Source organism: Electrona antarctica (genome assembly GCF_951216825.1).
Source record: "Electrona antarctica genome assembly, chromosome: 21".
NCBI lineage: Eukaryota > Metazoa > Chordata > Actinopteri > Myctophiformes > Myctophidae > Electrona > Electrona antarctica.
This window is the reverse complement of record NC_136802.1, coordinates 3,802,539-3,828,930: the sequence shown is the minus strand read 5'-3', so window position 1 is coordinate 3,828,930 and position 26,392 is coordinate 3,802,539. Positions and strand designations below refer to the sequence as shown.

At 43.5% G+C, this 26,392-nt stretch overlaps 1 protein-coding gene and 1 long non-coding RNA gene across 3 annotated transcripts in view; one reads left to right on the top strand and one right to left on the bottom strand.

Annotated features, from left to right (window-relative positions):
* The window catches only part of LOC306914515, a 28,770-nt gene extending 8,058 nt beyond the window's left edge, over positions 1-20,712 (top strand). Inside the window, exon 3 of the long non-coding RNA XR_013788694.1 lies at positions 20,591-20,712. This is a non-coding gene — a long non-coding RNA (uncharacterized lncRNA). The remainder of the gene's footprint in view (positions 1-20,590) is intronic.
* The window catches only part of LOC306914513 (GTPase IMAP family member 8-like), a 138,664-nt gene that overhangs the window by 75,015 nt on the left and 37,257 nt on the right, over positions 1-26,392 (bottom strand). Inside the window, exons 6-7 of one of the 2 annotated variants that reach the window (XM_079491575.1) lie at positions 19,635-19,702; positions 19,450-19,528 (exon numbers count right to left, since the gene is read on the bottom strand). In XM_079491575.1, the coding sequence (XP_079347701.1) occupies positions 19,450-19,528; positions 19,635-19,702 (147 nt within the window). Of the gene's footprint in view, positions 1-19,449; positions 19,529-19,634; positions 19,703-22,341; positions 22,464-22,921; positions 23,434-26,392 lie in introns of those variants that run through there. The other variant, XM_079491576.1, reaches the window with a different exon arrangement.

Here is a 26,392-nt window from a genome sequence, read left to right as displayed (position 1 = left end):
GAGTTGTGACAAATCATGACAATAAACACAACCTCAGTCTTAACCGGGCCACGCGAGTAAACATAAAGCGAAGTTCTCGTATTATCGCAGTGTCGCCAGCATGTTTCTGCCTCGGGCAGCAGTATAGTTTCACTTCGGTAGGCAGTATGTAGGAAATGTCCATATTGCTCCATTGCGTGTTCTTGATAAGAACATATTGGTCATTATGGGTTGATGACATTCGACGCGGGTGGTTTTGGGAGTGTGTGGGGGGGGGGGGGACGTGTAATATTAGGAGAGACAGAAGATGATTGGACGTTTCTCTGAAGGCACTTTAATTATCACACGTCGCGTCGAGACGGACAAATAATAATCGTCCATGAACCAATCAACGACGAAGAGGATGTATTCAGCCAATAGGAACGATGCAGTGTCGCCGTAGAGCGCTACTGAACCGACTACTGTATGTTGCACACACACACACACACACACGCACGCACGCACGCACGCACGCACACACACACACACTCTCTCTCACACACGCACACACACACACACACACACACAGATGCTATTATGTATGTGCTGCCTCTGTTATGCTGCTGCTTGGGTCATGTGGGAACAGCTGCTCCATTTATATTTATATTAGCTGAAGATTCTATTTACTACTGCTGAAGGCTGGACGCCACACAGGGAACATTACCCCTGGAACAACATGTTTTCAGATGGGGCGTCGGCGGCCAAATGCAGATCATTAAAATTTAAATTTCGTCCTCGGGTCTAAATGTGTTAACACATACATTTATATATGGTCGCAAGTTACCACAGTATGGAGGGTGGGGGGGGGGGGGGGGGGGGGGGGGGGTGGCCATGTTTGCTGTTGTGACATCATCGAGTGACGGCGCTGATGGCCAATCAGCCACTGCGTCAGAGTCACCTGACCTGAATCGCCATGACATCTTATTTTGTAATGGTAGCGATTCAGGGCTGGAGCCAGGCTAGTGTAGTGTGACGCATTATGAACTTGTAGATCAGTGATTCAGGGCTGGAGCCAGGCTAGTGTAGTGTGATGCATTATGAACTTGTAGATCAGTGATTCAGGGCTGGAGCCAGGCTAGTGTAGTGTGATGCATTATGAACTTGTAGATCAGTGATTCAGGGCTGGAGCCAGGCTAGTTTAGTGTGATGCATTATGAACTTGTAGATCAGTGATTTTCACACTACTTTCACCCGACATCACACGAGTAGAAAGAAATGAACTTTTTGTTGTCCTCGCAATGTTGCCTGCTTGCCGTACTGGCCGTTTATAATGACATCATCCATGTAGCAGTCCTGTGTATATATGGCTTCATCATTAAATATGCTAATTACTACTCTTAATGGTAATTAAGGCTAATTAATAACAGTGATTGATAACAGTGACAGACGGAGCCTCCCAATTAAGTTTGGAGCTGCAACGTTTCGGAGCTTTGAACCGCAATGATATATATATTGTTTTTTTTTATTTTCATTTACCCGTTTGAACTGGAATTATATATATTGGTATTGACACGTTGTGTCGTACGCCAGACCGTCGCCTCCCACGGCGTTCCAATGCCTCCACCCAGAGGTCAGGGGTCAGAGGTCATCAATATGTCCCTATGCACAGGTCAGGTGTTGTTTTCGTCGACTAAAACTAAGACGAAAAAAGTCCGTCGACTACCTTTTTTCACTGAGGAAAAACTAAATGGAAACTAAATGAAAACTAAGCTATGGTGACTAAAAGTAAGACTAAATATATTGACAATTTCTTCAACAAATAAAAAGTAGACTAAAATGTTAGGAAGGGACTAGTGGACAAGAGATCCAGTCATTTTACACTTGGTTGCATGCTGAAAATAGCCGATCTACAAGCTCACAACGCATCGCGCTGCTTGCTATTTTCAGCAAGTGTAAAAACGGTCATTACGACGGCATCAAGGCCCGCCGAAATACATTTTAGTCGACTAAATCAACCGTAGAGTCAGTGGACTTAAATCGTATGATATTTAGTCGAGTAAAACTAGACTAACACTAAAACATTCCAGGTGACTAAAATGTGACCAAATGGAAACTATTCAAGAGACTAATGACTAAAACTAAACACTGATACAGATACATGTGTCCATGAAACTAAAACTAAACACTGATACATTTGTCCGTGGCAAAGACTCATGACTAAAACTAAACACTGATACAGATACATGTGTCCGTGGAACTAAAACTAAACACTGATACAGATACATGTGTTTGTGGCAAAGACTAATGACTAAAACTAAACACTGATACAGATACATGTGTCCATGAAACTAAAACTAAACACTGATACATTTGTCCGTGGCAAAGACTCATGACTAAAACTAAACACTGATACAGATACATGTGTCCATGGAACTAAAACTAAACACTGATACAGATACATGTGTTTGTGGCAAAGACTCATGACTAAAACTAAACACTGATACAGATACATGTGTCCATGAAACTAAAACTAAACACTGATACATTTGTCCGTGGCAAAGACTCATGACTAAAACTAAACACTGATACAGATACATGTGTCCATGGAACTAAAACTAAACACTGATACAGATACATGTGTTTGTGGCAAAGACTCATGACTAAAACTAAACACTGATACAGATACATGTGTCCATGAAACTAAAACTAAACACTGATACAGATACATGTGTCCATGAAACTAAAACTAAACACTGATACAGATACATGTGTCCATGGAACTAAAACTAAACACTGATACAGATACATGTGTCCATGGAACTAAAACTAAACACTGATACAGATACATGTGTCCATGAAACTAAAACTAAACACTGATACAGATACATGTGTCCATGAAACTAAAACTAAACACTGATACAGATACATGTGTCCATGGAACTAAAACTAAACACTGATACAGATACATGTGTCCATGGAACTAAAACTAAACACTGATACAGATACATGTGTCCATGGAACTAAAACTAAACACTGATACAGATACATGTGTCCATGGAACTAAAACTAAACACTGATACAGATACATGTGTCCATGGAACTAAAACTAAACACTGATACAGATACATGTGTCCATGAAACTAAAACTAAACACTGATACAGATACATGTGTCCATGGAACTAAAACTAAACACTGATACAGATACATGTGTCCATGAAACTAAAACTAAACACTGATACAGATACATGTGTCCATGGAACTAAAACTAAACACTGATACAGATACATGTGTCCATGAAACTAAAACTAAACACTGATACAGATACATGTGTCCATGGAACTAAAACTAAACACTGATACAGATACATGTGTCCATGAAACTAAAACTAAACACTGATACAGATACATGTGTTCGTGGCAAAGACTCATGACTGGCACATTTTTTACTTTCTTTTTTTCCCCCACATCTTTTATCATGTTTATAATGTTCTTATTTTGAACATAAGATCTAGTTACTGAATGTCAATTAAGTTCTCCAGGTCCCCCCCCCCCCAACCCCTCCCGTCCCCCCTTACTACGACACTATGGTTTGGTACATTAGGAGTCCAACTAACTACTAGTCGTTCTCAAATGTTTTAGTTGCAAAGAAAGACCCCCTTTAATAAACGTTGTGACTCTCAGAGTTACAGAACTGTTATGGTCAATTCACCCTTTGTCAAGTCCCGCCCCCTGGTTGTGGCCCTCTTCGCACCCATTGGTTGCGTGGTTTCGTGGTTGGACAAAAATCCTCTCTCTGCATCCACTACCATTGAAATAAGGTGTTTTTCAGTTGCTTCATATTGATATTCAGTGCGTTCGATTCTTATTTTAAACTTGGTGTCAGTAAGAAGGAACATCACAGGTGCTAGCCTGGCTAATAAGCCAGACCGAATCAGCCGGCGGATTACGGTCTGGAGAGGCTCAATTGTACGCCCATTTCCTACACCAGAGAACTGGTGTGGCCAATCGGGACACGGTATGCAATATGGGCGGGCTTTGGTACAGTGACGTTCAATGCTTGAGACCTTTGACTGACAGTAGCTCTGACCAATTGCGTCAAAGAGAAAATGTTTGAACCCGCCCCCCGGGAAACAAGATCCATACACAGCATCTCCAGACTCAAATACCACACGACAGTGTGATTTGAGTCTGGCTTATTAGCCACGACAGTGTGATTTGAGTCTGGCTTATTAGCCACGACAGTGTGATTTGAGTCTGGCTTATTAGCCACGACAGTGTGATTTGAGTCTGGCTTATTAGCCAGGCTACACAGGTTCAGCACGGTGACTGCAGGGCAGGTCATGTTTGTTTTTAGTTTGTTCCAAAAATGATGTTTTAGCAAATTCAACATAAACTAGGCGGAACCAGGGCGGAACAAGGCAGAAAGAGCCTGCTGGTTGGTCAGTCAGGGACCAATCAGAAGGCTGACAAAGGGTGAATTCATGTGTTTATGTGTTTCTGGTAATATTATTGTCCACTCATTTCGTTTGTCCGTGTGGCAAAAAATGGGAATTTTTGACCAAAAAAGTCCACCACAAGCCATCATGTGGATGAGCCCTGCTTCCATCGTTCAGTCTGTCTGGAGAAGGGGTGGGCAACTGGCGGCCCGGGGGCCACATGCGGCCCCCACCTTCACTTAATGTGGCCCTCGGGTTAATGTCAGAATACTGATGGATGAATACTGGTTTTAGATGTTAAAATTCAAAACATGCAAACATGACCCGCTTTAATTCAGTCTAAATTAGTAGCTCAATGCTTCAACACAAGTATACCGTAATTAAAGGCATTTGAAATTACATAAAAATGTTAATTTTCAGGATTCCAATTCAAAAATATCAAAAAAGAATTCAAGATTTAAATTTGAATGTAGCAAAAATAGCCCATCTAAACTCAAACTCAAAACTGCGACGCGTTTTGAGCTTGTAGATCGGCTATTTTTGCTATGACAGTAATATATGGCCCTAGTGTGGAAATATAGTGGCCCTCTCCATCGTCAAAGTTGCCCACCCCTGGTCTGGTCTCCATGGTCAAAGTTGCCCACCCCTGGTCTGGTCTCCATGGTCAAAGTTGCCCACCCCTGGTCTGGAGCGACAGAAGCTCTAAATACCATCCATGTGGCACTATAAACGTCTCAAATAAATAACGGTAATGGGTCGCACACACCAAGACTGTATTTCAATAATCTAGACAAAACGTTTGGGCTATCCCAGCCTGGTTATAGGTACCCTAACCCTATCCCAGCCTGGTTATAGGTACCCTAACCCTATCCCAGCCTGGTTATAGGTACCCTAACCCTATCCCAGCCTGGTTATAGCCCAAAACGTTTGTCTCCTGTTCAAAATGCAAGAATAAATGATTGAAATGCAGTCTTGGTGTGTGTGTGTGTGACCCATTACCGTTATTTATTTGATATGATTTGAACGGGTAACGCACCTAAAGTCAGAGCGCGGTGGTCACATGAAGACCCTATAAACGTCCCAATGTAAATCTACATAATTGAAGCCTAATATAGCTTTGCTGCTTTAGTAGAGATGAGAATTCAACAGTCTGATATAGTATTCACACCCGTTTCCACTGTTATCAATAGACAAGACCGCAGTGATCACTTAGGATCAGTACGATTAGAGGATGGGCACGCTCTGCCAACTGATAAAACAAACCCACAGGATTAAGGTTGGCGAACATGCGTTAATATTAGGACCGCGCTGCGACATGCTTGCGGTTATGTTTAGGGGAGGGTATGAGGAGGCTTGTCGTTTTTAGTAGGCAGTAGACCAAAACGACAGGATTAAGGTTGGCGAACATGGGTTAATATTAGGACCGCGCTGCGACATGCTTGCGGTTATGTTTAGGGGAGGGTATGAGGAGGCTTGTCATTCTCAGTAGGCTCCCAGCATGTCCAGTAGACCTGAGTAGATCGATAAGATCGGTTAACGTGTCATCAACGCCAATCGCAGCCAGTAGGCTCCAGACTACATGCAGTAGGTCCGATTGGCTAGATAAGATCGGCGTAATAATAAGTAACCTACTGGGAATTATCGGTTGATTTTCGGTCGAAGCGGCTCGTATTCAGAGGTTGTGGAATTAGTTCCAGAACTACTTCGAAATGGGTTCCGGTCTGGTTTAAATGGGTTCCGGTCTGGTTTAATGGGTTCCGGTCTGGTTTAAATGGGTTCCGGTCTGGTTTAAATGGGTTCCGGTCTGGTTTAATGGGTTCCGGTCTGGTTTAAATGGGTTCCGGTCTGGTTTAAAGGGGTTCCGGTCTGGTTTAAATGGGTTCCGGTCTGGTTTAAATGGGTTCCGGTCTGGTTTAAATGGGTTCCGGTCTGGTTTAATGGGTTCCGGTCTGGTTTAAATGGGTTCCGGTCTGGTTTAATGGGTTCCGGTCTGGTTTAAATGGGTTCCGGTCTGGTTTAATGGGTTCCGGTCTGGTTTAAATGGGTTCCGGTCTGGTTTAATGGGTTCCGGTCTGGTTTAAATGGGTTCCGGTCTGGTTTAAATGGGTTCCGGTCTGGTTTAAAGGGGTTCCGGTCTGGTTTAAATGGGTTCCGGTCTGGTTTAAATGGGTTCCGGTCTGGTTTAAATGGGTTCCGGTCTGGTTTAAATGGGTTCCGGTCTGGTTTAAATGGGTTTAAATGGGTTCCGGTCTGGTTTAATGGGTTCCGGTCTGGTTTAAATGGGTTCCGGTCTGGTTTAAATGGGTTCCGGTCTGGTTTAATGGGTTCCGGTCTGGTTTAATGGGTTCCGGTCTGGTTTAAATGGGTTCCGGTCTGGTTTAAATGGGTTCCGGTCTGGTTTAAATGGGTTACGGTCTGGTTTAATGGGTTCCGGTCTGGTTTAATGGGTTCCGGTCTGGTTTAAATGGGTTCCGGTCTGGTTTAAATGGGTTCCGGTCTGGTTTAATGGGTTCCGGTCTGGTTTAATGGGTTCCGGTCTGGTTTAAATGGGTTCCGGTCTGGTTTAATGGGTTCCGGTCTGGTTAAATGGGTTCCGGTCTGGTTTAATGGGTTCCGGTCTGGTTTAATGGGTTCCGGTCTGGTTTAAATGGGTTCCGGTCTGGTTTAAATGGGTTTAAATGGGTTCCGGTCTGGTTTAATGGGTTCCGGTCTGGTTTAATGGGTTCCGGTCTGGTTTAATGGGTTCCGGTCTGGTTTAATGGGTTCCGGTCTGGTTTAATGGGTTCCGGTCTGGTTTAATGGGTTCCGGTCTGGTTTAAATGGGTTCCTGTCTGGTTAAATGGGTTCCGGTCTCTGGTTTAAATGGGTTCCGGTCTGGTTTAATGGGTTCCGGTCTGGTTTAAATGGGTTCCGGTCTGGTTTAATGGGTTCCGGTCTGGTTTAATGGGTTCCGGTCTGGTTTAAATGGGTTCCGGTCTGGTTTAATGGGTTCCGGTCTGGTTTAAATGGGTTTAAATGGGTTCCGGTCTGGTTTAATGGGTTCCGGTCTGGTTTAAATGGGTTTAATGGGTTCCGGTCTGGTTTAATGGGTTCCGGTCTGGTTTAAATGGGTTTAAATGGGTTCCGGTCTGGTTTAATGGGTTCCGGTCTGGTTTAAATGGGTTTAAATGGGTTCCGGTCTGGTTTAATGGGTTCCGGTCTGGTTTAATGGGTTCCGGTCTGGTTTAAATGGGTTTAATGGGTTCCGGTCTGGTTTAATGGGTTCCGGTCTGGTTTAAATGGGTTTAAATGGGTTCCGGTCTGGTTTAATGGGTTCCGGTCTGGTTTAAATGGGTTCCGGTCTGGTTTAATGGGTTCCGGTCTGGTTTAAATGGGTTTAAATGGGTTCCGGTCTGGTTTAATGGGTTCCGGTCTGGTTTAAATGGGTTCCGGTCTGGTTTAATGGGTTCCGGTCTGGTTTAAATGGGTTCCGGTCTGGTTTAATGGGTTCCGGTCTGGTTTAAATGGGTTCCGGTCTGGTTTAATGGGTTCCGGTCTGGTTTAAATGGGTTCCGGTCTGGTTTAAATGGGTTCCGGTCTGGTTTAAATGGGTTCCGGTCTGGTTTAATGGGTTCCGGTCTGGTTTAATGGGTTCCGGTCTGGTTTAATGGGTTCCGGTCTGGTTTAATGGGTTCCGGTCTGGTTTAAATGGGTTCCGGTCTGGTTTAATGGGTTCCGGTCTGGTTTAATGGGTTCCGGTCTGGTTTAATGGGTTCCGGTCTGGTTTAAATGGGTTCCGGTCTGGTTTAAATGGGTTCCGGTCTGGTTTAAATGGGTTTAAATGGGTTCCGGTCTGGTTTAAATGGGTTCCGGTCTGGTTTAAATGGGTTCCGGTCTGGTTTAAATGGGTTCCGGTCTGGTTTAATGGGTTCCGGTCTGGTTTAATGGGTTCCGGTCTGGTTTAAATGGGTTCCGGTCTGGTTTAATGGGTTCCGGTCTGGTTTAAATGGGTTCCGGTCTGGTTTAAATGGGTTCCGGTCTGGTTTAATGGGTTCCGGTCTGGTTTAAATGGGTTCCGGTCTGGTTTAAATGGGTTTAAATGGGTTCCGGTCTGGTTTAAATGGGTTCCGGTCTGGTTTAATGGGTTCCGGTCTGGTTTAATGGGTTCCGGTCTGGTTTAAATGGGTTCCGGTCTGGTTTAATGGGTTCCGGTCTGGTTTAATGGGTTCCGGTCTGGTTTAAATGGGTTCCGGTCTGGTTTAATGGGTTCCGGTCTGGTTTAATGGGTTCCGGTCTGGTTTAATGGGTTCCGGTCTGGTTTAAATGGGTTCCGGTCTGGTTTAATGGGTTCCGGTCTGGTTTAAATGGGTTCCGGTCTGGTTTAATGGGTTCCGGTCTGGTTTAAATGGGTTCCGGTCTGGTTTAATGGGTTCCGGTCTGGTTTAATGGGTTCCGGTCTGGTTTAAATGGGTTCCGGTCTGGTTTAATGGGTTCCGGTCTGGTTTAATGGGTTCCGGTCTGGTTTAATGGGTTCCGGTCTGGTTTAAATGGGTTCCGGTCTGGTTTAATGGGTTCCGGTCTGGTTTAATGGGTTCCGGTCTGGTTTAATGGGTTCCGGTCTGGTTTAAATGGGTTCCGGTCTGGTTTAATGGGTTCCGGTCTGGTTTAATGGGTTCCGGTCTGGTTTAATGGGTTCCGGTCTGGTTTACGCGAGACTCAGTCAAGAGTCGTAGTGAAGCATGTGTGTGTTGCATATGAGACTCATACGTAGGATTATAATTAATACAACACAGTTATAATTAATTCACGTAATTATAAGACTTAATATGTTAGGGATGCAACCGTTCACCGATCATCATTTTGGTGTTAGCATTATGTTATGCTTTAGCTATTGAAAAATAGCTAAAGCTCATAGCTCATAGTGCTCATAGCGCGCCACTCGCTATGAGCTTGTAGATCTGCTATTTTTGAAAGATCGAAGAACGACTGACACAGAAACATAGCTTTTTCAGAAAACTGTCAGGATGTAGAAGACATTTTTAGAATCTGATCTCAGGTCAAAATGGGTTAACTATAGAAAACAGCTGAGAAAGATGCACATTTAGCACAATCTCACATTGTATTAGGAATTCTGCAACCCAGAACCACAGTATAACGGGTGTAAATTAAACCCTATATACTGGTGGAAATGTTTTATTGCAATAGCGACAGCGGAACTTTTGACCGATGTCATTGATCGGTTAAAATGTCGCATCCCTACATAAAGTATTGTGCTGTATTCATTATAGATAATATTAACCTTCTGCTTCATGTTGCTTTTCTCTGTGTGTAAAGAAAAATAATCGATTGATTGTTTCTGTTAATTTTCACGTGACAAAACAAAAGCAAAGAATGTTCACTTTAAAAATGTAAAAATATTATATATATTATATTCAAAGATTTGCACAAATTTTCACGATTTTTCAAAAATAAATCTGCAATTTTTGATTAGCCAAAGAAATATAAAATATAGTTAATGTGGTTAAAATGATTGTGTTAATATAAATTATGTTTGCAAAATATGTTGGCTATATTTTTCTGAGGACCACACTTGGTCAGCAGTGGTTCCTAAAGGGGGGTCCGGGGACCCCCAGGGGTCCTTGAGGGAGTTCCAGGGGGTCCGGGGACCCCCAGGGGTCCTTGAGGGAGTTCCAGGGGTTCCAGGGGGTCCGGGGACCCCTAGGGGTCCTTGAGGGAGTTACAGGGGGTCCGGGGACCCCCAGGGGTCCTTGAGGGAGTTTGAGGGGAACCCCAGCTAAATGATATTTTGGAACCAAATGGACCCTTATGGGTCTGTAACTGAGAGTGTACAAATGGAATCAAATGGACCCTTATGGGTCTGTAACTCTGAGAGTGTACAAATGGAACCAAATGGACCCTTATGGGTCTGTAACTCTGAGAGTGTACAAATGGAACCAAATGGACTCTTATGGGTCTGTAACTCTGAGAGTGTAGAAATGGAACCAAATGGACTCTTAAGGGTCTGTAACTCTGAGAGTGTAGAAATGGAACCAAATGGACTCTTATGGGTCTGTAACTCTGAGAGTGTACAAATGGAACCAAATGGACCCTTATGGGTCTGTAACTCTGAGTGTGTACACATGGAACCAAATGGTCCCTTATGGGTCTGTAACTCTGAGAGTGTACAAATGGAACCAAATGGACCCATTAGGGTCCATTTGGTTCCATGTGTCACCTCTCAGAGTTAAATTAAGATTGATTTTACAGCATGTATTGGGGGTCCCAGAGATAGAAAGGCCATGCAATGAGCGTCCGTAGCCTAATTCAGGTCAAACTGGGGGTCCTAGAGACGTAGACCTCTTCTCTAGTGGGGGACCTTGGCATGTATTTTCAATTGGGGGGGTGGGGGGTCTGCGGGCTGATGAGTATCTTCTCGGGCGTCCTGGGGGGGGGGGGGGGGGGGCTGATGAGTATCTTCTCGGGCGTCCTTGACATGAACAAGTTTGGAATCCACTGACTTGGAGAATCAATGGTCCATAGCATTGTTTGATTGTTTGACCTATAGCTAAGCCCCTCCCCAAACTGCTATGGTCCAATCACAGCTAAGCATAACATGGGTTAGATCAGAGTAATCTAGTAAGAGAGTGGCGACACTAGCGTTGACTCCCATTGTAACAACGGAACGCGGAAGTGCTCATTCTATCTCAATGGGATAGTTCCAGCCATACGAGCAATGTTTGGAACTATAGCACTTAAGTGGTAAAGGGCAGGGCATGTTAGCATTTTTAGCAATGCTAGTGGAAGACAATGAGAACTGGAGCATGATGCCATTTCAGCCGATATTGAAAGAAACAATGAACCTCTTGACAGTATTTAAAAACATGTTTTATTTCTGATTTTTTTAATTTATGTTTAACTGAGATTGTAATTCACCAGATACTGTAGGCCTATTGGTATCCTTTGTGTTTATTCAAATGATCAGATGTATTCCAGTTGTTATGTTTTATGTTCTTATTTATAACGTTATTTTACACACCTGGTTTTGAATTTAATTTCAATTCTTTTTTTTTTTCCATCAGTGTAATAATTTAAAATGGAGAAATAAAGTTTGGAGAAAACGGGATCTCAGCAGGAGTCTTTATTTCCACCTGAGCACCATTTAAGAACTGCTATCAGCTGTGTGCGTTGGCAGTGTGTTTGACTGTGAGTACGTCGCGACACCCCACAGGTGATTTCATCCACCCCACAGGTGATTTCATCCACCCCACATAGGTGATTTCATCCACCCCACATAGGTGATTTCATCCACCCCACATAGGTGATTTCATCCACCCCACATAGGTGATTTCATCCACCCCACATAGGTGATTTCATCCACCCCACACAGGTGATTTCATCCACCCCACACAGGTGATTTCATCCACCCCACAGGTGATTTCATCCACCCCACATAGGTGATTTCATCCACCCCACATAGGTGATTTCATCCACCCCACACAGGTGATTTCATCCACCCCACACAGGTGATTTCATCCACCCCACACAGGTGATATCATCCACCCCACACAGGTGATTTCATCCACCCCACACAGGTGATTTCATCCACCCCACACAGGTGATTTCATCCACCCCACATAGGTGATTTCATCCACCCCACACAGGTGATTTCATCCACCCCACATAGGTGATTTCATCCACCCCACATAGGTGATTTCATCCACCCCACATAGGTGATTTCATCCACCCCACATAGGTGATTTCATCCACCCCACATAGGTGATTTCATCCACCCCACACAGGTGATTTCATCCACCCCACACAGGTGATTTCATCCACCCCACATAGGTGATTTCATCCACCCCACATAGGTGATTTCATCCACCCCACATAGGTGATTTCATCCACCCCACATAGGTGATTTCATCCACTCCACACAGGTGATTTCATCCACCCCACATAGGTGATTTCATCCACCCCACATAGGTGATTTCATCCACCCCACACAGGTGATTTCATCCACCCCACATAGGTGATTTCATCCACCCCACATAGGTGATTTCATCCACCCCACATAGGTGATTTCATCCACCCCACACAGGTGATTTCATCCACCCCACAGGTGATTTCATCCACCCCACATAGGTGATTTCATCCACCCCACATAGGTGATTTCATCCACCCCACACAGGTGATTTCATCCACCCCACACAGGTGATTTCATCCACCCCACACAGGTGATATCATCCACCCCACACAGGTGATTTCATCCACCCCACACAGGTGATTTCATCCACCCCACACAGGTGATTTCATCCACCCCACATAGGTGATTTCATCCACCCCACATAGGTGATTTCATCCACTCCACACAGGTGATTTCATCCACCCCACATAGGTGATTTCATCCACCCCACATAGGTGATTTCATCCACCCCACATAGGTGATTTCATCCACTCCACACAGGTGATTTCATCCACCCCACACAGGTGATTTCATCCACCCCACACAGGTGATTTCATCCACTCCACACAGGTGATTTCATCCACCCCACATAGGTGATTTCATCCACTCCACACAGGTGATTTCATCCACCCCACACAGGTGATTTCATCCACCCCACACAGGTGATTTCATCCACTCCACACAGGTGATTTCATCCACCCCACACAGGTGATTTCATCCACCCCACACAGGTGATTTCATCCACCCCACACAGGTGATTTCATCCACCCCACATAGGTGATTTCATCCACTCCACACAGGTGATTTCATCCACCCCACACAGGTGATTTCATCCACCCTACAGGTGATTTGATCCACCCCACACAGGTGATTTCATCCACCCCACATAGGTGATTTCATCCACCCCACATAGGTGATTTCATCCACTCCACACAGGTGATTTCATCCACCCCACACAGGTGATTTCATCCACCCCACATAGGTGATTTCATCCACCCCACATAGGTGATTTCATCCACTCCACACAGGTGATTTCATCCACCCCACACAGGTGATTTCATCCACCCCACATAGGTGATTTCATCCACCCCACATAGGTGATTTCATCCACTCCACACAGGTGATTTCATCCACCCCACATAGGTGATTTCATCCACCCCACATAGGTGATTTCATCCACCCCACATAGGTGATTTCATCCACTCCACACAGGTGATTTCATCCACCCCACACAGGTGATTTCATCCACCCCACACAGGTGATTTCATCCACCCTACAGGTGATTTGATCCACCCCACACAGGTGATTTCATCCACCCCACATAGGTGATTTCATCCACCCCACATAGGTGATTTCATCCACCCCACACAGGTGATTTCATCCACCCCACACAGGTGATTTCATCCACTCCACATAGGTGATTTCATCCACCCCACACAGGTGATTTCATCCACCCCACACAGGTGATTTCATCCACCCCACACAGGTGATTTCATCCACCCCACATAGGTGATTTCATCCACCCCACATAGGTGATATCATCCACCCCACACAGGTGATTTCATCCACCCCACATAGGTGATTTCATCCACCCCACATAGGTGATATCATCCACCCCACACAGGTGATTTCATCCACCCCACATAGGTGATTTCATCCACCCCACATAGGTGATATCATCCACCCCACATAGGTAAATGGTAAATGGTGCATTTATATATAGCGCCTTTATCCAAGGCGCTTTACAGAGATTGTGCATTACATTCACCCATTCATACACCGATTGCAGTGGAAGCCATGCAAGGCACCAACCAACACATCGGGAGCAATTTGGGGTTCAGTGTCTTGCCCAAGGACACTTCGACATGTAGCCAGGAGGAGCCGGGATTCGAACCGCCGACCCATGGATCATTGGACGACCTGCTATACCTCTTGAGCCACAGTCGCCCCTGACCACCCTATATACTGACTGTTTTTTGCTTTTTTTCCCCCACTTGGACACAACTCTGTTTCTCCATTATATGAAAGCCTATTATTGGCCCATTTAAGATGTATTGAACGGCAACTGAGCCATTTTTGCCTATAGCCAAAGCATGCCTATACCTGGGAATTGAATAACAATAATACAACAATAATAATGTTGAAATACAATCATGTTCTCTTCAATGAAAGCTCACATGGTTGTAAATGCATTCATTGTAACATGATGTGGGCTTTATTTATTGACCAATAGAGATTTAAAGAAAGGGACAATTATGTCAATTTGACTGAAATATGCAAATATCAGCCTATGTCGTCAGCTGGACGATATATATCGGTCAAGAGTTGCCACCCTCTGTACTTAAAGATGGAGTGCTGTGATTTGTGTAGTTTTTTTTCAGTTTTCCATGTGTTCATTAGACCCCTTGGTGTGGTTGGTCATTAGACCCCTTGGTGTGGCTGGTCACCCGCTTCGACTGTTATCAATGGACAAGACCGCAGTTATCAGTTCGGATCAGTACGATTGTTTGAGCCATAGAGTATAGATACATACATGGTGGACCCTATTGTAAACAAGTGTAATGCTTAATTGGGTCGTCCACTCACAGTTAACAGCCTTTGTATTGAGTTTGTGCTTGAAATGTACTGTAATTCTGCAAAACTGTTAATAAATATTTCAATCAATCAATCGAGTTACGGAAACTCTGTTCACTTCATGTGGTTTCAGTCCAATGGCAGCTCTCCTACATAGACTTCTATTGAGAATGGGGACAACAAATAGGGACAAGTCCTGGACCGGAAGTAAGCAGAAATGCAACAAACAGCCCAGCTTTAATGATCTTAAATCCCTTTATTTTAGATTGTTTTGTAGTAATCGTACAACATAAACATTAAAGAGAATTTAGTTGTTACTGTACAATACTTTAAAACAGTTGTCATGTTGCACGCGTGCCTAAAATTGCTTTTATTTGTGCCGCCCTCGTTGAACACAATGTATTTCCAACTCCAGCTTGTCCCTCTCCTCCAGGTTGCATGAACAGCGCTCGAGTGCTCGGTTTCTGCCCCCTCAATATCGTAACTCTTCTATTAGATGTCTTTCCTTTGTATTTAGGGTTTCTTCCTGGAGGCTGAAACCTTGACAGTCAAATGTGCCAATGAAAAAAAAAGTGATATAGTGACATCACAATATATCATGTTTTAGGGTGGGGAAAAAAATCACTGCTCTCCTAAAATACATTAAAATATAATAAATGAATCGAGATGTGAAAACGGCAAAATAAACATGAACCTAAAGTGATTTAAACACCAAGGTAGATATATAGATAGTTTTTATTAAAGTGTCATACATAAGATGCCCAGCCCACACAGGCTTACAAGACACTCACAGAATTGTACATATATAATGATACATATACACAAATAGACAGTTACTTATACACTGACACCACGGCGCGTAATCAGCGCCTCAAACTGTGACTCCACCCACCCCCGGGGGAAGTTGTGATTTGCGCTCGTCCATTGCAATGCAATTTGCGGCATTTTCAAAACAATATTGAGCAGAGTAGCGATTATCAAACGTATTTGCAATGCCATATGTTGAAAGATCTGTTGCTCGTGGACAAGGCACGCTACCTCCGCAAGTTAGATAGCATAGATGTTTGTCTGTATGTGATTAAGGATTGGACCAAGTTGCATTGGCAGCCATAGAAAATTCTTACCCCAGGCTAAAACCGGATGTGACGTTTTTGGGCGTTCCTGTCTAGCGTGGTGTCAGTGTATGGATACATCGTTCTCCAACGTAACTGCCATGCCTTCTCTATGAATTTTCCTAAATCAAAAACGTCATTACTGAACAACCAATTTAACATAAAACACTCAGACCAAGATCCAAAACAGATCTGGGTTCTTATCCTGAATTTTTTCAAATAAAGAGTTTCTTAAATCATGATATAGTGGACAATAGAAAACAAAATGAAACTCATCCTCTACAACTCCAAGGTCACAACGAACACACAGTCGCTGCTCCTCAGGAATGCCAGAAATATGTAGAAACATGTTCATATTAATACAATAATACAAATCTTAGATCTGTACAACTCAAAGTAAAGTTTTAGTGATCTGATCTGAATGATTCAGTACACTGAAAAGAACAACAATGCTCATCACTACTAGTTGTGTGAGCTTGTAGATCTGCTATTCATCCGCGTGACACCGGTGTGTGCAACAAAGTATAACTCAAGCCTAATAAAGTTTTCATCTATGAAACATCTTCATCTCTCACACTCCTCACATCACCAGTGTCTGCCTGGCTGGGAGCAGCTATGCTCATGGTGTCATGTCCTGAAGAGGGCGCTATTGGTCCAGGATATCTGTTCAGCCAATCTGAGACCTTGGCAGAAGGTGTGTCACCACTCACTGCAACACAAGACAACAAACACACCACCACACATTTACAATTAGAATAAAAACACAAACCCTCACATTTTGTTCTAAATGGTGGTATGGCCGACTTACTGGTAGGCCTACTGTAGCCTAGGGGATATTTCTCATGTCAGCCTATTATTATAACAGGCTTAAAAACACATCTTGCTGGAAAAAAGACAACGAGAGAGCTTTACAACAGAAAGCTAACTATTAGAGGACTGACTATTAATTAGGGCATTTGAACACTGATGCCTGCCAGTCACAATGTGGGACAGGGTCTCAGTTTGAACACTGATGCCTGCCAGTCACAATGTGGGACAGGGTCTCAGTTTGAACACTGATGCCTGTCAGTCACAATGTGGGACAGGGTCTCAGTTTGAACACTGATGCCTGTCAGTCACAATGTGGGACAGGGTCTCAATTTGAACACTGATGCCTGCCAGTCACAATGTGGGACAGGGTCTCAGTTTGAACACTGATGCCTGCCAGTCACAATGTGGGACAGGGTCTCAGTTTGAACACTGATGCCTGTCAATCACAATGTGGGACAGGGTCTCAGTTTGAACACTGATGCCTGCCAGTCACAATGTGGGACAGGGTCTCAATTAGAACAATTATGCCTGCCATGTCACAATGTGGGACAGGGTCTCAGTTTGTGGGACGCCTCCACGCAACGGCCGGGGGACATCTGGTCACCCTAAATGTTCATCTCAGAGCAGCCTACTAATCATTCTTTAATGAAAATGAATCCAATCTTGTAATTTTATGAAATGCACGAACACACACATTTTAGTAAGTAATGTGTGTCCACATAAGAGGACAACAGTAAGACTCACTACTTGGTTCTTGTGGCTCCGTCATCACAAACGTCAACATCGTCTCGATCAGCTCCTCCTCTCTCTTCTTCCATTCTTCTGCTGTTAGAGTTTTAACTCCTGTCAGTCTCTCAAACAGAGTCTTCTGTCGTGTCTCCTTGTCACAATATCAACAGGAAAGAGAGGGAACATTTTAATTAGTGAAAAAGCACAAATATCATCCCGATATATCAGATAGATGGTATATCAATCATCAGTACTTAAATCTTCCTATATAAAAACAACAATGGAAAAATATGATCAATTGCATTTTCATTTGTAACCAAAGCTCTTCGTTATCAACTAAGTGTTATGCTATGTTGATTAATTGAATACATAGACCACAATGGAAACACTTACATCAGTCTCTGCCTGGCTTGAAACGACACTCATGGTGTCAAATCCTGAAGAGCGAGTTCCTCCACTCACTGGAACACAAGACAACAGACAGCAACACATTTACACTGACAATATAAACACACTCACTGGAACACAAGACAACAGACAGCAACACATTTACACTGACAATATAAACACACTCACTGGAACACAAGACAACAGACAGCAACACATTTACACTGACAATATAAACACACTCACTGGAACACAAGACAACAGACAGCAACACATTTACACTGACAATATAAACACACTCACTGGAACACAAGACAACAGACAGCAACACATTTACACTGACAATATAAGCACACTCACTGGAACACAAGACAACAGACAGCAACACATTTACACTGACAATATAAACACACTCACTGGAACACAAGACAACAGACAGCAACACATTTACACTGACAATATAAACACACTCACTGGAACACAAGACAACAGACAGCAACACATTTACACTGACAATATAAGCACACTCACTGGAACACAAGACAACAGACAGCAACACATTTACACTGACAATATAAACACACTCACTGGAACACAAGACAACAGACAGCAACACATTTACAATGACAACATGAACCATGATGTCATTTTGACCGTGACCTCAACTTCCACGCAAAAGTTCACTACAAAAGTTCAGTAATTTTATACTCATGCACACATACATATATATTATACACACACGCGCGAGATTACATAATCATCGTTTTTTTCCCCTTAATTAATGCTCTAGTATAGTCTGGCTGTGTGTTTTATAACTATTGAACCAATACAAAGTATTAACAACAGCTGTGACTAAATAATTACTACCCATTGAAACACAGCCTCTTTTTATTTCCTGAAAAGTAACATTATTGGACATACAGTACAGGTTTCCATCTGACAGTGATGACATCATGATGTAAACAGGATATTGATACTCACTGCTTGGAGGACGCCACTGTATGCTGTTCCTTCTCCTGACCGCTGGCAGGGTTGATTCTTCTAGCCCCGTCACCACAGACTGGAAATACAATGAAACATAAAGTAAAGAAATGATAACTTAAATGTTTGTGATTAAAGTCAGACTAAAGTTTCATCTATGAAACATCTTCCTCTCTCACACTTACATCAGCATCAGTGAAGGTTGGAGCTCCACTGGCGGTGTCATATCCTGAAGAGCGACTTCCTCCACTCACTGGAACACAAGACAACAGACAGCAACACATTTACACTGACAATATAAAGTTATAATCACACTCACTGGAACACAAGACAACAGACAGCAACACATTTACAATGACAATATAAACACACTTAAAAACAACTGGATGTGAAAACCCTACATGACACTGTTCCTCTTCACCTTACACACAAAAGGTCATCACACGCACGCACAAACGCGCATGCAAGCACACACGCAGGAACAATGCCAATATGCTGCAGACAGGATATTGATACTCACTACTCGGAGGAAGGTGCTCCATGCTGTTCCTTCTCCTGACAGCTGGCAGGGTTGATTCTTCTAGCCCCGTCACCACAGACTGAAAACACAATGAAACATAAAGTAACGAAATGAGAACTTAAATGTGTGTGATTAAAGTCAGACTAAAGTTTCATCCATGAAACATCTTCCTCTCTCACACTTACATCAGCATCAGTGAAGGTTGGAGCTCCACTGGCGGTGTCATATCCTGAAGAGCGAGTTCCTCCACTCACTGGAACACAAGACAACAGACAGCAACACATTTACACTGACAATATAAACACACTCACTGGAACACAAGACAACAGACAGCAACACATTTACACTGACAATATAAACACACTCACTGGAACACAAGACAACAGACAGCAACACATTTACACTGACAATATAAACACACTCACTGGAACACAAGACAACAGACAGCAACACACTTACACTGACAATATAAACACACTCACTGGAACACAAGACAACAGACAGCAACACATTTACACTGACAATATAAACACACTCACTGGAACACAAGACAACAGACAGCAACACATTTACACTGACAATATAAACACTCACTGGAACACAAGACGACAGACAGCAACACATTGACACTGACAATATAAACACACTCACTGGAACACAAGACAACAGACAGCAACACATTTACACTGACAATATAAACACACTCACTGGAACACAAGACAACAGACAGCAACACATTTACACTGACAATATAAACACACTCACTGGAACACAAGACAACAGACAGCAACACATTTACAATGATATATCCAAAAGGTCAGCAGAGCATTCAGCACAGAGCATTTTGTGCACGCACGCACGCACGCATGAACAATGCCAATATGCTGCAGAGAGGATATTGATACTCACTACTTGGAGGTGGCGTCATGCTGTTCCTTCTCCTGACAGCTGGCAGGGTTGGTTCTTCTGGCTCCGTCGTCACAGACCTCCTCATCCTCTCTATCATCCACTGCGCTCTCTTCTGCCATTCTTTTTCTGTTAAGGTTTTCTGTCCTTTCAGTCGTTCAATCAGGGTCATCTGTCTTGAAGGTCCAAAGTGTCCTCTGTCCCTCATCACCATGTCTTCTATTTTCTCCATCAGCTCTGTGACTTCTGAAATGTCCCAGTTGTTGGAGTTTAGAACATGGTACCTGTAGCCACATTTCTCCAGGATCCTCCTCAGAGGTTCTCCTTCAGCCTCGATGTACTCCTCAACACGTCTCCCTCCCAGCCACCATCCCCGTGTGAACAGAACCAGAGCGCGTCTCCAGACTCTGTCCCCCAGCAGCTCCATGTGTTCCTCCACTGATCTCCTGTCAGCTTCACAGAAACTGGACATGACATTGACAGTCAGCAGGACAGCGTGGGGTCCAGGAGAACACAGAGTCACACCGTGTAGAAGGACGTCTTTGGTCTTCTGTGATGGAGGTGTAGTCGACCAGTCTGGACAGTTCACCACACTCACTGTTCTGTCAGCAACTTGTCTCTGTTGTCTGACACATTCTGTCAGTTTAGTCTGGGTTTTAAACTCCTGGAATATGAAGTTTACTGTATGTTAGTCATAATAATCAAAGCATTCACTCTATTCTGTCCTCACTGGAGTTGCTCTTAAATCTTACCAGATATTAACTCACTGAATGTATATATTCTCATTTACTTTGTCTAAAGCCCAAACCACACCGTCTGTGATGCGGGTGCGCAGCGACGCGGCACAGTATTGCCGCGCGTCACAGCAACACCCACAGGACGCGGCGCGCTACCGCGCGGCTGGCCAGCCACGCCCACGGATTCCCCGATGGAGGCCGCGCGGCAACGCCTGGAAAATAGAACAGCGGCGTATCGGAGCGTCAGGCGAGGCGTGAACGTGCGCCAGCGCGCGTCTGACGCCGCCGGTGTGGGATAGGTTCAATGAAAATAACGGAGGCGGCTGTTTTGACGCGCGGCGTTCACAGACGGTGTGTGTTGGGCTTAACAGTGACAGTAATATGGGATTAATATCGTTCATTAATCTGAATTCTGAAACGAACAAATCTCTAAAAGTTTAAACTCTGTGTTTGAAAGCTGTTAATTTGACATTCTATCTTCTCCACAGGATGTTCAGAGCAGTTTATTAACACATTCATCCATTTAGACCTGACGTCCACATTTAAAAAATATCTTCTAAATCATGACAATTTTCTGAAAAACCTCATGTTTCTGTATCAGCGGTGCTCAATATTTATTGTCAAGGACCCCAAAGACTATATGTAATTGGCCGCCAACCCCCATCTCAAAATATGTTGTTCCAGGGACCCCCCCCCCCCCCCCCCAGAAGCAAAGATATGAGTTGAAAACGTTCGCTCTGAAAGAATATATATTCAAAGATTTGCGCCGCATTTTTGCGATTTTTCAAAAATAGCAGATCTACAAGCTCATAGCGCGGCACTCGGTGCCGCGCTATGAGCTTGTAGATCTGCTATTTTTGAAACACCAAAAGGGGTTCCCGCCCACAATGGGTTAAGATGCTGATTCTACAAATGCCTTCTAAATTAGTAGTTGTTACATTTTCAAGATAAATAAAAACTATAAATAGCAGAAGTGACGTAGGATGAGCTGTACATCTGCTATTTATGAATAGCCGCACAAATCTAAAATGACACATTACTGTGTATTGATCAGTGACACTTCACTGATCACATGATCAATAGACATTCATGACAGCAGATATATATATATATATATATATAGTATAATAGTATATTATATACTGTTACATTATCTTTAGAAAACATATTTGATCTCTTTACTGTTTATTAACTTAGAGTGAAGTCATTCATTATAATTATAACATCACATTCATATAATATTCCTCACCTTGAATGGAGTTCGTTTAAACACACCATACTTCTGCAGTATGAGATCTCCAGCTCTGCTTCTCTGAGCCTGTTCTCCACCAACCAGCATCACCTTCACCTCTGGTAGACTCTGATGTTCTCCTGACGCACGCACACGCACACACACACACACACACACACACACACACACACACACACACACACACACACACACACACACACACACACACACACACACACACACATTAGTGAGATTAAACTGCATACATGATTGCACTAAACTGACCACAGAACATAATGTATCATTTGAAGTTATACTGACTAGTATCATGTGATCAATTATGTAAATGAGTTGAAATGCATTAATTAAAGCACCAATACAATAATATAATGTTCATTAGATCAGTTCAATGGAGGAACAAGTACTGTTATTTAACCCATTAAAACCAGGAAAGGATCCATGCACACACACACACACGCACACACACACACACACACACACACACACACACACACACACACACACACACACACACACACACACACACACACACACACACACACACACACACACACACACACACACACACAAACATCACCTTCAAACAGAGCTTTCAGAGCAGTTCTTTGTCTCTGTGTCTTGGTCATCAATGTGTGGACATGTTCCTCTCTGATCTTCTTCCTCTCTGACGTCGTCTCTGAAACATCTCCACCATCTTCATAGTGTCCACCTCTGTTTCCTGCCACCATCTCCTCCATCTTCTGCAGCAGCTCTGTGACCTGAGTGTCATCTGTCTTCTGGTTGTTGAAGACATGGTACCTGTTCCCACATGTGTCAAGAAGCCAGCGGAGGTCTTCTCCTTCAGCCTCGATGTGCTGCTCGATGCTTCTGTCTCCCAGACGGTCTCCATGGGTGAACAGGACTATAGCATGACTCCACGCGCTCTGTGACAGAAGGGTCATGTGTTCCTCTACTGCTACTCTCTGTGCTTTGGTGAATGCTCTACGAAGAGGAACGGCCAGAAGGACAGCATGTGGTCCAGGAGGACAGAGAGACACACTGTCCTGGATCTCCAGTTTGTCCATCTCTGAGGTGTCCTGTAGTGGATGGTTGTAGGACCAGCCTGGTGAGTCCACCACTGTCACATGTCTCCCTGCTACGCTACCCTGTCTCACCTCACACTGTGTTGACCTCTGACCTGCCTGACTAACTTTGAAACCCCTTTCTCCCAGAATGGTGTTTCCTGCTGAACTCTTCCCAGACCACTGCCCTCCCAGCAGCAGAATCCTGAGGTCAGTCAGTCCTGTCAGAGAAAACATTGTTTACTTTCACTTTGACAGCTTCTTATTTAAAAACCGGAGACATATAATTATTTAATCATTCATCGCAGTACAAATGGCAAACAATAGCAGATCTACAAGCTCACAATTAACACAATATGTTTTGAGCTTGTAGATCTGCTTGGAAATGTTCGCCTACAGTGTAATGACATGCCCATATTAGGAATGATGATTGATTAAGAACCAGGATACAATGTCCAGGAAATTATATGTTGTTCCTAATATCTAATTCATAATATCTAATTAGGTTTGTTCAGTGTACAGTTCAGAATGTCCACCAGGAGACATCATAGAATAATACTAACGTACGTACATTACTACTTAGACTACTGTGTGTGTGTGTGTGTGTGTGTGTGTGTGTGTGTGTGTGTGTGTGTGTGTGTGTGTGTGTGTGTGTGTGTGTGTGTGTGTGTGTGTGTGTGTGTGTGTGTGTGTGTGTGTGTGTGTGTGTGTGTGTGTGTGTGTGTGTACCAGTATCTTTTGGAAGTCCAGTGGTTCGTTTCAGAGAGTCTGTCCTCCTTTGTTCTGCTCTTCTGCTGATAGTTCTCTCCTTCTCCTTCAGTTCCTCTGAGACGTGTTCTTCTGTCTCATAGTGACCACCACTACTCTTCACCATCTGATCTATCTTCTCCATCAGCTGTGTGACCTGACTACCATCTCCTCTGTCACTGATGTTAAGAACATGGAAGCGACCTTCACATTTCTCAGTGAGATATCTTAATTGACGATTAGATCTAATGAGACCAGGTCTCATGTTGGTTTTATCAGCTACAGTGAACACCATAATAGCGCGTTTCCACACTCGGTCACTGAGGAGAAGACTCACATGCTCCTCTGCTGACAGATCTGTTCCCTCATATGGGGCGTCCAATGGCATCACTAGGACGAAGGCATGTGGTCCTGGAGGACACAGACTCACACTATGTTGGATTTCTAACTGGGTCAGTTTTGGGGTCAGATCTAGGGGATGATTAGACCCCCATCCTGGAGTGTCGACCACACTGACCTGTCTCCCTGACACTAACTCTTGTCTCATGACACTCTTAGTTGTGTATTCGATTGTGTCAAAACCATCTCTGCCCAGGATTAGGTTTCCTACTGAACTCTTTCCACTGGGTCCACCTTTACCTCTTCCCCCGATCAGAACAATGCTCAGTTCTGACGGCTCGCTGTTCTTCCCTGGTTGGAAAAATAAACATAATATTGATAAAAATCACAGATGTGACTAAACCAGTATCAGTTTGTTGGTTTCATCTGATTTAGACCTGAGGCCGATTCTACAAATGCCTTCTAAATCAGTAGATCTCAAACGTTTTCAAGTCAAGGACACCCAGAATGATGTGTATTTGCTGCAGATCCCCCCCCCCCCCCCCCCCCTGCTCCATCGGAAAATATCTTTCCAGGGACCCCCAGAAGAGAGGATTTGTGTTAAAATATTCCACATTTTTATTATTCCACATTTTTCAAACACACAACACTGAGGCGTGGCACAAAGTGTCATGCTGTGAGCTTGTAGATCTGCTATGCTATAGATCTGCTATGCTATAGATCTGCTATGCTATAGATCTGCTATCCTATAGATCTGCTATGCTATACTATAGATCTGCTATACTATAGATCTGCTATGCTATAGATCTGCTATGCTATACTATAGATCTGCTATGCTATAGATCTGCTATGCTGTAGATATGCTATCCTATAGATCTGCTATGCTATAGATATGCTATCCTATAGATATGCTATGCTATAGATCTGCTATGCTATAGATCTGCTATACTAGAACCTCTGTTCTAAATCCTAAGAGTTTTCTGATAAAACTACATTGCTATAAAGTATATATAGGCCTATATATATGTTTAGCTGAACTCTAAAACCACACAGATCCTTTCCCAGTTCTAAAGGGTTGATAGAACTCACCAGTGATGGAAGCTGAGGTTCCACTGGCCATCTTGTCTACAGCTGTTGGTTGAACTGTAAAACATTAACATACAGTAAGTTACAATAATCTGCTGTTATTATAGGTTTGTTGGCATTACTGTTATATTGTTATATCACACATTGGACAATATAATGAATATAATATATTTAGACCAGCGGTTTTCAAAGAGGGACCTGCACCAAATGGACCCTCAGGTCCATTTGGTTCCAGTTCATGGTAGATTTCAGAACCACTGCTAGAGATGAACAGACTCTAAATGTGTCTCCATCACAACATCTCTCTCACATGTAATAGTTCTCTGACCGACACCATGTCAACATTAGTGTGTCCACACTAGACCTACTGATTAATTATTTAGAGCCTGGATTCACACATTCATTTTGACTGAACTAACCACAGAGCTCTGTGTGCGTGCGTGCGTGCGTGTGCATGTGTGCGTGCGTGTGTGTGCTTGCGTGCACATAAACATTACTAATAATATAACTGTTACAGTGATAATCACATTCCTCACTGTCTGTCATTTACCACACACACACACACACACACACACACACACACACACACACACACACACACACACACCAGCAGGTGAAAGCAGATGTTAACAAGCCTTTCTTGTTGTTCTAACCTCGTATCCACATTCATTACAAAAAAAAGTGGTGAAAATAGCAGATCCACAAGCTCAATACACGTAGTATCGCGAAGCATTGTGAGCTTGTAGATCTGCTATTTTCCGCTATTTTCCAGGGACACATGACGGCCCAGTGATGATACTACGATGTGATTGGAC